Below are 17,141 nucleotides of genomic sequence, written 5' to 3'. Positions count from 1 at the left end.
GAAAAGCACTGGCTGTTACAGAATCTGTTTGCAAACCAGATACAGACACATAAGATGAAAGATTCTATGCATTATTTTACACAAAACATTTTAGAAAAATACTGTTAGATTCACCACCAAAATTATGTTACCGTGACGACTCTTCTTGATAGTATAAATGAGGAAGGCTATAACAATAAGACTTGTAGTCAGAACAGCACATAACAGAAAGACGATTATATTGGCCTTCTCCAAGTCCCACATCTCGAGTGCTGAAAAAATAAAAGCACCCAATAATGACAACTATTTTTACTATACTTAAAGGGCAGGTGTTTTGTGGTGATATTAATGGAATACACATGTTTAAGACATTTTGATGATACAAAAATGTTACAGTTACCTTTTATGTTCAGTTTAGTTCCGTTTCCAAAAATGATCTCTCCACACGAGGCCACAGCACAGTAGTAAGTCCCAGCATCAGAGGAGCTGATGTTCTTAGAGAAGCTGTAGACACATTTCTGTGAGTGAGTCTCAGGACTCCTCTCACATCGATCAGTGTTGTTTTGATGAGCATAAATTAAACTGGGATGAGACTCATCTGATTTGGCTCTGAACCAGTACACTCTGTGATCTTCTGGACATGTCTTGTCCTCAGAATCAGAGAGGACTGAACACTGTAGAGACACTGAGTCTCCTGAATGAACTGGATCAGACGGAGACACTTGAATGACGGCTGTGATATCTGGTTCTGGTCCTAGAGAGAAAAAAAGCAAAGAAACAAATAATTAACATGTTTTACTGACAATATTGCAAATAACATGTGTGAATTATATACACAAGTACACAAATTCATTTTTATTTACCTTTAATTCTCAGAAACGTTCCATTTAGAAATGTCATGTGAAGAGATTTTACTTTTATACAGTAGTAAACTCCAGTATCACTCAGCCTAGTTTGACTGATGTGCAGAACAAAGGCTCCAGGCTCTTGTTTTGCTCTAATGTGAGGAGTCTTATTAACACCATCATCAAATTTAAAGCCATATGTTCCTCCCAAGAATTCAGGCCAGTTTCCAGAAACAAGCCTGATCCAATATAAGGTTGATTTATATTCATCCAAAGTTTCTGGTCGGGGACAGGTCAGGTTCACATCACCTCCAACATCAACTGTCTCTGTTGCAAAAGTCAGATCATCTGTGCATCCTACAGTTAAACATAGCAGTGAGAAAAAGACTTACAGACTATGCAGTATGTATATATGAAATAATTTTTCAAGAAAGAACATCTAAAATATACATTATATGGAAAGAAGAAGCTGTCTTTGTATACTTACGGCCCACTGTGATCATCGGCAATAAATACAATATGACCAACATCTTCTGATTGATCCCTTTGCGACTACATTAAAATAAGAGTATGTTGTAAGATGGTTCAACCTTAATGTAATCACAATCACAGTGGGAGGGAACTAATTTAAAACAATCTGATTGGTCTGTTGTTATGGTTGAATGTCACTGTACTACCACAGTGGAAATTTCCAATTTCCAAGCTGAGCGACACCTCAAGCTTTTCTTTCGTGTTCATGGTGGGTTACTGTAACTCACACAGAGATGAATAAAAAAGTCAAATGTAAATACTCAACATTTATGTCATATTTTCATAAAATTTGAACTTTTCAGAATATGGCCATCCTGTATAGGAATTTCATTGCTCTGTCTTTTTACTTCCTGGGGATCTCATTATTAGAAAATAATTTCCTGGTTTTGTCCGTGTTTTCTTCTTCCTACTCCCACACAAGATGGAGGAAAAAGAAGAAACTGCATGACACAATACACATACATTTTTTTGTTGTACATTTGTGTTCCCTCCAATGTTTATGGGGTCTTATGATCCAGATTCAGTTATAATAAAACTGCTTTTTCAAAGATGGAGAATATAGAATATATATATATATATATATATATATATATATATATATATATATATATTACAACTAATGACAATACAACTAGTAATTAAAGACCTATTTTTAGCTATGGATTGAATTGTCCAAATGTTTGGGGAATAGTCAGATTTTAAAAGGAATATTCTAACCGAAAGCATCAAAGGCCCCAATGACCTGACCAATGACCTTTTCTCCGGATACTCCACCTCCTTCCCACCATCCAAAAACATGCTTGTTAGGTTAACTGGTGATTCTAAATTGGCCATAGGTGTGGGTGTGAACGGTTGTCTGTCTCTGTCAGTGCGTTTACATGCACATGAAAAAAAAAAAAAAACGAATTATTGCCTTAATCGGACTATAACAGGGGAACTTAAGTGCATGTAAACACTTGGGTGTCTCATTGTCCGATTGAGACACCCAGATAATACGTTCGGAATCGGAGTTTTCATCGGATAATGCGTGTGCGCATGCTCCACGACCGTTGCGCTGGCACGTGACCCCGGAACAAACACGTCGAACAAGAAGAAGAAGAGAAACGGAGCCGTCTGAGGGATAGCGCGGGTCTTACCTGCATCAGAAGTCGCATGAACATTACATATAAGATTAAAAAATGTACTATTATCCATCTGGTTGTTGTTTGAAATGCCGGTCCGCCGCATGAACGACTCTTGTTTATTATATCACGGAAATCGGGCCGTATTAACGTGGTATTATCCCGCTGAAAAGACACGTATCGCCACCTAGTGTGGAGGAGGGGCTCCAGCCCCCCTGCGACCCTCTAGAGCAAGCAAAGGCAGAAGAAGATGTGTGAGAGAGAGATTACCAATATATGCTTGTGTTTTTAAAACTCTTGTCTCCAGCTTGCACTGCAGCTACACATCAAATGGATTGAACAAAATAGCCACATGGATCTAGAGTGACTGAAAAAGTCACTCTAGTATATGTATGTACAAAATCATATTTAAAAATACCGATATCTCATCTCATCTCATCTATCCCAGCTGTCATCAGGCTAGTGGCGGGGCACACCCTGGACAGGTCACCAGGTGATTTTCTGAATTCTAAATAAGGGATTCTATAAACACTTTACAGTGCTTCCATGCATTTAACACCAAGGATAAATGTTGATTTCACAATTTAATAAAAGTCAAATGGTTGAGATATAAGATATAATGTGGTATAAATACAGTATGCAAATGCATCTCATCTTCCATACTAGTTAATCCTCACTAGGGTGGTGGCAGTTGCTGGAGCCTATCCCAGCTGGCAGACAAACAACCATTCACAGTATATATATATATATATACACCATTTCCAGTTTAATAATGTTTAAGCTGGTGACCTAACAGAAGTTAGAGAGGCATGGCCTGTGGTCTGGAGCGTCATATCTAAAAGCTCACAGTAACTACTCCTTTCATTATTCCTTGCAATATTTAAAGCTGAGCCCATTGTAAAAATTGCAAAGAAATATCTTGTTTCATAGACACATTTTTGATGAATGGCAGCATTACACAGTGAGCTCCATGTGAAACACCAGTCAATTGCTGTGACTGCTTCATAGCAAAGGTCTGTGCATGTTTTGACGGTCTCTCAGTCTCTCTGAACCAATGTACTAGTCTATGATTAACACACTGCATTCACATCCAGACTAACAGATCTAAATATTATATATTTTAATTTATTTTATCTAATTTAATCTAAATATTACAATACTTACATTACCGAGACAATCTTTGAGACAATCCACTTTTAATATTTTGTGAACCAGCCAACAGCAAACTCCCACATCAGCAGTGATGACCCACCCACTCTGAATATCAGTCCCTTAACCAGGAAGAGCTCATCATACAGAGCTGTGGAGGTGGTTGTGGTCACAGCCTCCGTCCTATACACTCTTCTCAGAGCATCACAGTCACTGTGCCCCAGAAAGATGTTGAAGCAAAGCATCGTGTCCTTGAGAACTTAACCCACATTGCTCCTAGTGTGAACTCCACTGGTGTATGATTGCGAGTAAATAATGTTTGGTGATCGGAGAGGCTGTAGGCACAGATTGGCAGCCATGTTTCTGTCAGTCTGCCACAGCAGGGCAACTGTGACTACTGAGGTAGTTTACCACCACCAGGGTGTGACTGTGTGAGTGAATGAATAATGTATCCATTGTAAAGTGTCTTTGAGTGTCTATAATAGAGCGCTATATAAAAAAAAAGATTATTATTAGTATTATTATTATGACTGTAGTGTCCCTAGTTTGACAGTCTTACATGGCTGCCCACGGCTTCAAGAGTGCTCACTTGTGTGGGTTAAGTGCAGAGAACAAATTCTTCTTTGTGTGTAGATAAGCACATGACAAATGAAGCTCATTGGATTTTTCACCCTCACTTGATAAAAAAAAACAAATCTTAAATAAAAAAAAAGTAGTACAACTGTTGCTGGTGTGTTGACACATAAAGATATGTTAGAAACAGAAAGACTCAGATGAACACAACTGTTTCATGGAAACTTAAGCACTGCTGTGGTTGGGCTTTCACACAGGGGTGTGAACACTGAGGGGCTGTACTTCCTGTCTCACTCTGTGCTTTAATCTCAGGAAGCTGGTCTTTCACCACTTTTTTTTTTTTTTTAATTTTCATCAACTTCAGTTATAGTCAAGAGCAAGACTTCGAGGCCATAGTCAAATGTGTTTTGCTGCCTTGTAAACGTTTTGCATCATTTGGCAAGATGATAGACTGGCAGTCTGTTTAAATTAATGGTGAATGAATCAATAAAGCTGGACTCGCATGAAATACATGAAGTAACAATGACAACTCTAAATCAGATCTCACATTGTCAATAAAAAGCCTTGGAAACATTATACTGTCTTATTTCAAATAACAAGCAACCTACTCATCTAAAATTAGCCTGCAGAAACCACATCTTTCTCTTCATATTCAGTAGAAGCTCATTGTCAGGTCTGCTCTGAGTAAACAACTTCAGTGGTTGGTGAAAGGGCGGAGAAACAGCTCACCACAGCTTTTTTTCAGAGTAACTGGCGAATGTGACCTGGCTTGTTCTCATGAAGGACAAGCAAAATGTATTTACAGTGTGCTACAGTGTGTGCATCCAAATAACACAACACAACACAACACAACACAACACAACACAACACAACACAACACAATACAACACAACAACAAGTATACAGGTCCATACAGTGGACCTAGGTTTACTGCTGCTATAGCAGGATACTTGGGTCTTTTGTGTGAAACTCAGGCTTTTATAGTTAATTTTCTTTTTACATTTGCCATCAGACAAATGGAAGATGCACTCCAGACTCTTTATGTTTGTTATGGCTTGAAAGAATCATGAAGCCATGTCCAAATTAATTCGGGCCTTTTTTATGCAATGGACCCTTAAAGTTACAAGCATCTGGCTACTATAACAGTATTTGCAAGCCCCTATTTCCTCCTTGTTTTCATTTAAATGACGATTTGGGTGCATAAATTCTCTTAAATATCATTATAGGGTTCATCATTTTGCACATGTGCAGTCATTAAGTTTTTCTTAATCATTTTATAACATGTAGGTCCCAGGCACAGCTTGGTAAATTTGTGACATTTCTATTTCAAGTCCTGCAGTCAAACATGTGTGAACATGTCATGCCTGAATGTTTTGTAGTTGTCTCCTAGGCTTATTGGAATAACTACCATCTTCTAACAGTGTTCTTCATAACAGCTGCATGGAGCTCTCCATGGTCCTGAAGGTGTTGAAAATATTTTTGCTTTGCAGCTGATGAACAGATATCTTGTAGTACAGCAGGATGGCAACGGTATACACTGAACAGATTTAAGGTTAGATATGATCATATATATAAGGGAGAATGAACACAACACACTTTGTTTTTTCTTGATCTCATGAAACAATCCTCCCTTGGCCATTGCCCAGAGATCTCCTTCATACCTTTACCCCAGTTACCCTGATTTCTCACCTCTTAATGCACATGCAAACCGAGAAATAGTGGCGGCAGTGGAACATACAAGTACATTATTTACTAAAAAGAAAAAAAAACTCCTTTTTTCCCCATATTTTATTTGTGAAACCATGAAAAGCTTTTTTTTGTTTGTTTGTTTTGGAAGAAGATGAAGATAATCTCCCATTGAGGCTGATTTATAAGTTTTATAAGTTTTAACTGATTTATAAGTTTTACCACAAACATAAAATCATTTTATATGATGCAAACGAGCACACTATTTAGCTACATCAAATGTAGTTTTATTTTCAAATAACGTCATCATGTCTGTGCTTGGTCTTGTACTACATTTTTTCTTGATTATTGATTACGGACAAGTTCAGTTATCAAATCAAAAAAATTAAATGACACGATGTGTGAGCCAAGAGTATTGTGGGTGTTTTTTTTTTACCATGAACAGAATTTCAGTATTGACTGACTGAACTATTTATTGTCAAAATTATTGGGACTAAATATAAATGAATGTCTGCACATGAAATAAAACTTGTTCATGACATGCAACAAAAAGGCTAGAGGATGTTTTCGGGGTATGCAGGTACTTTTGCATCAAAATGACACGACAACTCTGAAAAGAATGAACAGAATACGCGTTCACATGTTTCATTACTGATTTCAATAATGAAATCAAGCCTGGTTACTGCTTTTACAAGTAAGCAAAATAAGTTTTACATTACATATACACACAAAAACAAACATTTATCTGCAGTGGATTTTTTGATGTTTTAAGCTCTGACATCAGAATAGATGATCTTTTCCTTTTTTCTTTGCGCATTCTTTCTCTCTGCTTTGCCAGTTTCCCTCATTATGATGTTTGGTGCAGAATAAACCACTGCACTTTCATCTCTCTGAGGATAGATAAGAAAATACAATGAGATGGCAGGTAATACGTATATTTGCCTGTAACATTTCCTATCTTTTGTTATTTATACAACTTACCTGCTGACTTTGAGTTGAAGCATCTGTTTACAAAACAAAAATAGTTTAAGATTAAAGATGTGGAAGATTGTGGAAAACCTGTAATGGTGTTAAAATACATCGATCATAATGATTACCGTCATGATTGTTCTTCTTAATGGTATAAATGAGGAAGGTTATAACAATCAGACTTGTAACCAAAGCAACACATAACAGAGAGACGACTATATTGTCCTTCTGTACATCCCACGTGTTGATTCCTGAAAAAAATAAAAGTACCTAATAATAATAGTTACTACTTTATGAAATATTATACATTGGGAACCCACATTTATTTGTTTGCTTTTACATTAATCTATATTAATCCATATATTAATTTGATTCTATGATATATAAAATATTATTAAACAGTTAGAGTTTAATATACCTTTAATGTCCAGTTTAGCTCCATTTCCAAATAATATCTCTCCACATGTGGCCACAGCACAGTAGTAAGTCCCAGCATCAGAGGAGCTGACGTCCTTAGAGAAGCTGTAGACACATTTCTGTGAGTGAGTCTCAGGATTCCTCTCACATCGATCAGTGTTGTTTTCATGAGTATAAATTAAACTGGGATGAGATTCATCTGATTTGGGTCTGAACCAGTACACTCTGTGATCTCCTGGACACGTCTTGTCCTCAGAGTCAGAGAGGACTGAACACTGTATAGTCACCGAGTCTCCTGAATGAACCGGATCAGATGGAGACACTTGAATGACAGCAGTGATATCTGGTTCTGGTCCTAGATAATATAAAGGAACAAAATGTTTAACTGACAGTACTGAAAATATCATCAGTTAAAATGTCAATTAAATGTAAATTATATACATGAGAACATGAATTAACTTTTATTTACCTTTAACTCTCAGAAACGTTCCATTCAGAAATGTTATATGAAGAGATTTTACTTCTATACAGTAGTAAAATCCAGTATCACTGAGCTTAGTTTGACTGATGTGCAGAAGAAAGGCTCCAGGCTCTTGTTTTGCTGTAATGTGAGGAGTCTTATTAACACTATCATCAAAGCCATATGTTCCTCCCAAGAATTCAGGCCAGTTTCCAGAAACAAGTCTGATCCAATGAAAGGTTGAGTCATATTCATACGACGATTCCGGTCGGGGACATGTCAGAGTTACATCACCTCCAACATCAACTGTCTCTGTTGCAAAGGTTCGATCATCTGTGAATCCTAAAGATTAAATATAGTGGTAACAAATAGACATACTGTAAATATTTCGTTGTTTAAAATACTTCTGCAAGAAAAAACATGGAAAATATACATTCTGACTTTGTATACTTACGGCCCTCTGTGATCATCAGCAGTAAATACAATATGACCAACATCTTCTGATTGATCCCTTTGTGACTTCATTTAAATATGAGTATGTTGTAAGATGGTTCAACATTGATGTAATAACATCAAAGAGGAGGGACTAAATTAAAAGCAATCTGATTGGTCTGTTGTTATACTTGAATGTCACTGTACTACCACAGTGGAAATTATATCGACCACCTTTCCAACCTGAGCGACACCATGCTTTCGTTTCATGTTCATGGTGCTACTGTAACTCACACGAACGAAAAAAGTAAAGGTAAAACTTTTCTCACAACATTTATTTGATATTTTAGTAACATTTGAACTTTTCTGCAGATAATAACTAATATGGTCATCCTGTGTATAACACACATTGCTGACAACTCATTTTACTTCCTGGGGATCATGTCTCATTATCATAATATAATTTTCTAGTTTTGTCTTTTTCTTCCCCCACATGACACAACACAGCTCAAGGTTTGTGTTGTACTGTACATTATTTGCTTTTTTCGTAATAATTATGGGGTCATGACAGATTTCAGGATTTATTTATTCTGTGTTTTAGTTCTTGGACTGAGTTATCCTCCCCATAAAATCAAAAGATGATAAAGCACATAGTCCAGAGTGTGTGTTTACTATTATGATCCAGTTTTGGTTTTAAGGTTTCATAACTAAATACTAGTAGTTAAAGGCCTAGTTCAACCGTTTTGGATTGAATTAGCCAAATGTTTGGGGAATACACAGCTTTTCAAAACAAAGCACCAAAGGCCCAAATGACCTGTTTGCAAAATAGCAATACCAATTTATGTCTGTGTCTTTTAAAACTCACGTCACATCAAATGCACTGACAAAACCCGCCACAAAGCTCTAGAGTGACTTATACTGCTGGAAAGTTGAATATGAATGAATGCCATAGTTGCATCTGCTCAATTACAGTCACTTACTTTATGTAAGTACAAATTATATTTAAAGATTCACAGAAAATATTAAATCTTATCATTCCTATCACGTGATTTTTTTTCTGAAATTCTCTAGATTGAGATTAGACTATGTTGGAGTCTAGACACAAGACAAACACAAAATAATTTGGATCAAAAAAGCATTAATTTTCTGAATTCTGTCTAAATAAGATCATTCATCTACAAATGCTTTATAGTGCTTCCCTGTATGTAACAGACACTAGATTGCTTGAAAACATTTTTCTTTTTTAAAAAATTCAACCTGTACACCTCAGACTTCAAGTACATCACAGTCATGTCACCTGCAGAACTTCTCAGATGACACTACAATTGTGGCGTGTCCCAGGGGTGGGAGACCCAGAATCTGGTGAACAACTTTGTCTCATTGTGTGGAGTGAACCATCTTCGGGTTCAATACAGTTAAAACCAAAGAGCCCAGGCCCAACTTGTATCCATCAACTAACCATCACAACAGACTGGAAGATGTACAAACCAGATTAAGTCTGTGCCACCCTGGATGCTCAGCTGTGGGATGCCTACATCTCCGTTTGAAAAAAAGCGGTTCCTGTTGCCACCGGCAAGGACCTGTTTTTTTTTTTTTTTAAGGCTATAGTTACTTGTAGAAAATGCATTTCAATCACAGAACTCTGAGGCAGCAAAACAAACTATTTCCCGCTTAATAATGTTTCAGTGAACAACAACTGTTTTTATGCTTCTCATGGTATGAGTCTGTGAGCAGCGCATAGAAGTAGTGGGACAAAAGAGAATTGGAGGCACGCCATTTGCACCATATCTAACAGTCACAGCACTATCCTATTCATATTCCTTGTAATATTTAAAGCTGATCCCATTGTCAAAATTGTAAAGAAATATCTTGTTTCATGGACACAACTTTGATGAATGACAGTATTAAGTACTGAGCTTCAGGTAAAACACAGGACATTTGCTGTAACTGCTTTATAGCAAAGGTCAGTGCATGTTTTGACATTTAAATTCTTTTCATGTGAAGCTGTAGCAGGAGAAAATGGTCTGTTTTCATTAACAACAATCCCTGAACCTACTAGTGTCTGATTAGGATACTGCATTCATATCCAGACATGGCACCAAGTACATATTAATCCACATAATAAGAACTTTTATTTTGTATCTAAATATAAATATAACAATACTTTCATCACTTTTAATATTTTGTGAATCAGCCAACAGCAAAGTCTCAATCATCAGTGACCCTCCCACTCTGAATATCAGTCACTTCACCAGAAACAGCTCATCATACAGAGCTGTCCTCTACACTACCTTCATAGTGTCATAGTGGCATTGTCCCAGAAAAGCTTTAAAGCAGAGCATCTCAGTAGCACATGACTGCAGCGTCCATTGTTTGACAGCCTTACATGGCTGCCCACTGCTTCATGTGTGCTCACTGGAATGGGTTAAATGCAGAGAACAGATTCCTTGTATGTGTATACATACGTTCATGCCAAATTACGCTGATTTGATTTTTCACCCTCACTCGACACAAAAAAAGTCTTAAATACTACAATTGTTGTTGGTGTGTTGACACAATATGTTAATATGTTACAGGTGCAGTGCAACTGAAACACAGACAGACTAAGATAAACACAACAGGTTCATGGAAACTTAGCCATTGCGGTGGTTGGCCTTTCAAATGGGGGTGTTAACACTGAGGGGCTGTACTTCCTGTCTTACTCTCTGCTTTAATCTCAGGAAGCTGGTGTTTCACCACTTCATCAACATCAGTTATAGTCAAGAGCAAGACTTCGAGGCCGTAGTCAAATGCGTCAAAGGTGGAGAAACGGCTCACCACAGCTTTTTTTCAGAGTAGGTGGTGAATGCGATTTGGCTTGTTCCCATGATGACAAGCAAAAGGCCTAAGCAATGTGCTACAGTGTGTGCTTCCATATAACATAACAAATTTCACCTGCATTTTCAATATGGCCATAAAACAAATTATTTTATTGACATTTTATCAGATTTACCAAGGGTTTGGGTTGCTTTAACCCACTCATTCCATAGCTAAAGTGTTGTGAAAGCAGTCCAGCTTACCACAGGTTCTACTACATGTTACTGTTCACTGTGAGTGCCACAGCCAGAACCACCACCACAGTCATCAGCTGTGGTAGCTGATGAAGGCCCTGCCGTAGCAAACGTGTCTGTCATGTTGCCACATTTGACAGCATTTACTTGAAAAGCAAGTTTCTTTTTTCTCGCAGTTTCTCTGCACCTCCTTTGACACGACACGATATGATAAACAATATTTACATAGACAGACAGACAGACAGACAGACAGACAGATAGACAGATAGATAGATAGATAGATAGATAGATAGATAGATAGATAGATAGATAGATAGATAGATAGATAGACACAACATGACACATTAAAGTATACATTTGTGGGACATAGTGGCAGACACACAAACCAAAGGACAATAATATTACTTCTGACAGACAGGAAAATAAAAACTGGTGATGAATGAAAATGTGTGGCATTTGAGGTTCTAGGTTCACTGCTACTATAGGAGGGTATAGTTGGATATGCAGTTAAGTCTGTTTATGTTTGTCATGGCTTGAAAGACAACTGAGTGCTCTGTTCCACTAACCTTTCAGTTCTCCCCATCTTTTGACATGATCTATGTAATATTGATCAAATTAATGCGTTTTCATTCAATGGACCCTTAAAGTTACAGGTCAACACCTGGCGAATATAACAGTGCTTGAGAACTCCCATTTCCTCCTTTTTCTCCTTTAAATGAGGATTTGGATGCACAATTCTTTTAAACATTATTATGGGGTTCATCATTTTGCACATGTGCAGTCCTTAAGATTTCGTTGTCATTTTGTGCCATGCAGGTACTGTCTTCACCTGGACTGTGAGGGTTTACTTCACTGTTCACACTGGGCTACTGATACTCCCTCCATAGGCTACCAGCCAGCTTTATGCTCGTCTGTTTTCTGTCAAGGGATTGGAAAGGGGAATATCATCTCCCTTTCTGCAGCTCTGATATTTAGAAAAGTTTGACTTTGACACATTTTTAGGTGTCAAAAAGAGGACGTCTGGTCACCCTAGTGTCACAGGAGTGTACTGTATGTCAAATTTAATTAAAGGTCATATTTGGGTGATTTCAGTTGATTTTAAGAACAAGGACTATGGTGTTGGCTCTCTGTATATCTTAGTAAGTAACATTATTCAACTCCGACCTGTGAGACCTGTGTTAATATTTTTTTTCTTTTTGTTCTATTAGGCAGAGCGCTGTTCCCACTGCTGTTTTTGTCCTGTAGCTAATTTAGTTAGTAATTCTGTTTTTAATGCATTTATTTGTTGTGTTTTAACTAGTGTGCCTTTTGTCTTGCAGCGCATGTGTAGCCCCTTCCTATTCCTGGTGATTACCCTACTGTGGGTTTCCCTGACACTCTCTTTATGGCCTGTTTTGGAAGAATCCTATAGCCTTTTCAGCTTCTTCCCCCAAAACCTCCATATTGATGCATTTGAATAAATCAACTCTATGTACTCTATTTTTGTACTATTGCATTTTGTATTCAGTGTATTGAATCCTATTTTAAAGCGGGGTTGCTGGAGCCTATCCCAGCTGTCATTGGGTGAGACCCAGGACAGGTCTCCAGTCTATCGCAGGGTTAACACAGAGACAAAAAAACATTCATACTACATTCTCTGGGTGAAAATAATGACATAACATACATTTACATAAAAACACACATACATTGTTTTTCCTTATCATAGTGCACATACTAAATTTTAGTTTGGACGTTGTGGCTGGTACCAAGATGCACGGTGGCAGCTCAACAGTGCAATCCATCTACCCACACTTTCAGTTTCTCTCTCATAGTAGGAAAGCTGCTTTATTTATTTATTTTTTTTACAATCAGTCAAACCCATCTTTTATTTATGAAACCATGACAAGCTTAATTTTGGTGGAAGATGATCTCCCCTCGAGGTTTTGACTTCAATGTACTCTCAAAAACCAACTAAAATTCTCAGTAAGCCACTGTCTGTCATGTTTCTATCGTTCTCTATAAGTCAGTATAACTGTCCAATCATCCTTCAAGGTTATGAAACATCACCTGTTTTATAAGTTCTACCACAACCATAAAATCACTGTATATAACGCGCACACTGTTTCTTGCAATTAATACATTTTTACTCACATTTTAGTAACTGTGCTTACAAATCACTGTGTGCTGCTTAGTAAACTGTATTATTCAGTATTATATCACTGACAGAATAGACAAAAAAAGTGAAAATCTGAGAGTACCTCATGGATTTGAATTCATAGAGACTGTACATGTCTTAAGTCACTTGACATTTAAATTGATACTAATAATTTGATAATTGAGCGTGTCTATAATCAATAATCCGAGAAAAAGTACTGCATGACCAAACACAGAGCATGATGAAGTAATCTAAAAATAAAACTACATCTGATTTAAATAATATGTATTAGCCTTTTAAAAGTATTGTGCTGATTTACCATCAACACTGAAGAATAATTTCAGTACTGAACCATTAATTATCAAGATTCATGGGAATAAATACGAATGAATGACTGAACATGAAACCCACTTAACAAGGAATCAGGATACGACAGATCGAAAATTATTATACAAATTATTTAACATGTTTTATGTGAGCTTTTATTACAGATGTGGTAAATCAATATGCCTATCATCTATGTATAGTTTGTCTATTTTGTCAAGAAGCAACATATCTACATATCTACACAGTTTTGTAGTTTGTTTTAAATTGGACTGATACACATTGTAATTACAATAATACCACATATCAGACTAAAGAAAGATTTGAAACATTTCTTTTCTTCAACTTCTTACTTTTTACAAAAGTGAAAATTAGCAACATTAAAGTAAGATTTAATTATTAATTATTAACATAAAGGAATTTTTCAGAGTATGCAGGTGCAAAAAACAAACAAACAAACAAAAAACTTACTTGTCTTGCAACAACCTTGAAAAGACTGAACAGAATATGCGTTAAAATGTTAGATTAGTGATTCAGATAAAAATCAAGCCTGGTTACTGCTTAAGTTTTGCTTAAGTTTTACATTTATTGATATTGTACCAGAAAAAAACAAAAACGAAAACATTTCTTTGCAACAGAATTTATGATTTGGTTAAGCTCTGACATCAGAGTAGATGATCTCCTCCTCTGTTCTTCGTGCTTTCTTTCTCTCTGCTTTGCCAGCTTTTCTTGTTATGATGTTTGGTGCAGAATAAACTGGTGTACCTTCATCTCTCTGAGGATGGTGAGAAAATATAATGAGATGGTAGGTAATACTTACATTTGCCCATAACATTTCCACTTATACACCTTACCGGCTGACTTTGAGTTGAAGCATCTGTACGCGAAACAACAAAATAGTTTAAGATTAAAGATAATGAAGGATAATTTACACAAATCAATTGTGGAAAACCTGTAATACTATTAAAATAGATTGATCATATTGATTACCGTCACGATTGTTCTTCTTGATGGTATAAATGAGGAAGGTTATAACAATCAGACTTGTAACCAAAGCAGCGCATAAAAGAGAGATCACTATATTGGCCTTCTGTACATCCCACGTGTTGACTGCTGAAAAAAAATACAAACACCCAATAATAATAGTTACTACTTTATGAAAGATTACACAATAGGAACACAATTTATTTGTTTGTTTTTGTATTAATCTATATCAGTATGGATATTAATCTGATTCTATGAGATTTAAAATATTATAAAAAGAATTACATTTACCTTTAATGTCCAGTTTAGTTCCATTTCCAAATAGTATCTCTCCACATGTGGCAACAGCACAGTAGTAAGTCCCAGCATCAGAGGAGCTGACGTCCTTAGAGAAGCTGTAGACACATCTCTGTGAGTGAGTCTCAGGACTCCTCTCACATTCATCACCACTGTTTTGATGAATATAAATTAAACTGGGATGAGACTCATCTGATTTGGCTCTGAACCAGTACACTCTGTGATCTTCTGGACATGTCTTGTTGTCATAGTCAGAGAGGACTGAACACTGTAGAGTCATTGAGTCTGGATCAGATGGAGACACTTCAGTGAGGGTAGTGATATGTGGTTCTGGTCCTAGAAAATATGAAGAAACAAATGATGTTTATGTTTTATTGACAGTATTGCAAATAATTTAATTTAAAATTTGAGTTATATACATGAGAACATAAGTCAACTTTTATTTACCTTTAATTCTCAGAAACGTCCCATTCAGAAATGTCATGTCAAGAGAATCTACTTTTATACAGTAGTAAACTCCAGTATCACTGAGCGTAGTTTGACTGATGTGCAGAATAAAGGTTCCAGGCTGTTGTTTTGCTGTAATGTGAGGAGTCTTATTAACACCGTCATGATCAAAGTTGAACGTTCCTCCCAAGAATTCAGGCCAGTTTTCAGAAACAAGCCTGATCCAATGTAAGGTTACTTGATACATAGATGTCTGGCGGGGACAGGTCAGAGTCACATCATCTCCAACATCAACTGTCTGTGTTGTAAAGGTCAAATCATCTGTGCATCCTAGAGATTAAACAGAGCAGTGACAATCAGATATGCCATGTTCTGAAAGATAAAGGAAAGAACGGACATTTAAAATCTACATAAAATGGAAAGAAGCTGACTTTATATACTTACGCCCCACTGTGATCATCAGCAGTAGATAAAATATGATCAACATCTTCTGGTTTGTCCCTGCGTGTCGACATTAAAATAAGAGGCGCTGTAAGAGGAATCAAGATAATGTAGAGCAGATCAAGTGGGAGGGACTAATTTTTTTTGCTAATCTGATTGGTCTATTTTTATGCTGCTATGTCACTGTACTACCACAGTGGAAATTATATCAATGATCTTTCCAACATGAGCACATGAAACAACACTTAGCTCTAGTTTCATGTTCAATGTGGTTTTCTATATAAACGATTAAAAAATAACACATGGATGGCAAAAAAAAATCTCAACAGTTTATCTTATATTTTCTCAATGTGTAACATTTTCAGTTTAAAATTAATATGGGCTGTTTAAGACTAACATTGCTTTACCTGGCAGGTCATTTTAGCAGTGGTGAGGCCTAATATTCTTAATAACTACAGGCCAGTATCCAACTTACCGTTTTTAAGTAAAAATTTTGAAAAACAGTTTTTTATCCAGTTAAATTATTTTTTAGAATATTTTAGAATTATGTCAATCTGGTTTTAAGATGGACCATAGGCCCAGGTGGGCCTCTCTGGTACTGTTCTTTACTGGTTTTATTCCTATTTCTCAGATTGTTGTTTCTTGTTAGGATATATGTTCCTCAATAGCCAGTAAAATCAAGTGTGGGGTTCACCAATGTTCCATTTCAGGCCCAATAGTGTTTAATTTTTATACGCTCCCTCTTGGGAACATCATCAGGGGGCACGGCATCAGCTACACTGATGATACACAGCTCTATATAACTGTGTCTTCTGATGACACAAGGCCAATTCATGCCCTTTTAGACTGTGTTTTAGATATAAAGTCATGGAAGACGGAAAATGTTTTACAGCTCAACCAGGACAAAACTGAAGTTTTAATCATTTTATTAATTGGTCCTGAAGGCCAGAGAGAGAAACTTTTACCAAAACTAAAAGATTTTAAACCATTACAATGTGTTAGAAAACTTGTGATGGTGTCACCAAAAATAAATAAAAAATGGAGTGTAGCCCGTAAGGCAATAGAATGAAGGTCATAGGAAAACGGCGTGGTTTCTTTATCAGACGATCATGACACTTTTCCGTGTATATGGGCGGGTATGGTATGGGTGGTCGGTCTATTTGTGTAATTGTTGATTTATTGATCCATGTGATAACTGGAAAACAAGGTTATATAAGGAGGATGTGTTACAACTCAAGGGGGGAGAAGCGGGATACCGGGAAAAGAACAAAGGATGAAGTGTGGACTTGTAGCAGGACACAA

General features: G+C 36.6%; 2 protein-coding genes across 2 annotated transcripts; both read right to left on the bottom strand.

Moving 5' to 3' along the window:
• Positions 1 to 126: 126 nt before the first annotated feature.
• On the bottom strand, positions 127 to 1,369 carry LOC125008538 (signal-regulatory protein beta-2-like; the record flags this gene model as incomplete). Its single annotated transcript, XM_047585824.1, has 4 exons — positions 1,312 to 1,369; positions 843 to 1,181; positions 380 to 733; positions 127 to 251 (listed from the first exon to the last, which is right to left on the bottom strand). Coding segments are annotated over exons 1-4 (861 nt in total), but the record flags the coding sequence as incomplete, so codon positions are not given.
• A 4,822-nt stretch (positions 1,370 to 6,191) lies between these two features.
• LOC125008264 (signal-regulatory protein beta-2-like) lies at positions 6,192 to 8,239 on the bottom strand. The gene is made up of 6 exons (XM_047585438.1): positions 8,185 to 8,239; positions 7,740 to 8,072; positions 7,272 to 7,625; positions 6,982 to 7,104; positions 6,866 to 6,888; positions 6,192 to 6,774 (listed from the first exon to the last, which is right to left on the bottom strand). The coding sequence occupies exons 1-6, from the start codon at positions 8,225 to 8,227 to the stop codon at positions 6,652 to 6,654; spliced, it is 999 nt and encodes a 332-aa protein (XP_047441394.1). The 5' UTR covers positions 8,228 to 8,239; the 3' UTR covers positions 6,192 to 6,651.
• Between the last annotated feature and the right edge of the window lie 8,902 nt (positions 8,240 to 17,141).

Source organism: Mugil cephalus, chromosome 5 (assembly GCF_022458985.1).
Source record: "Mugil cephalus isolate CIBA_MC_2020 chromosome 5, CIBA_Mcephalus_1.1, whole genome shotgun sequence".
Taxonomy (NCBI): Eukaryota; Metazoa; Chordata; class Actinopteri; order Mugiliformes; family Mugilidae; genus Mugil; species Mugil cephalus.
This window is presented reverse-complemented; position numbering and strand designations above follow the sequence as displayed.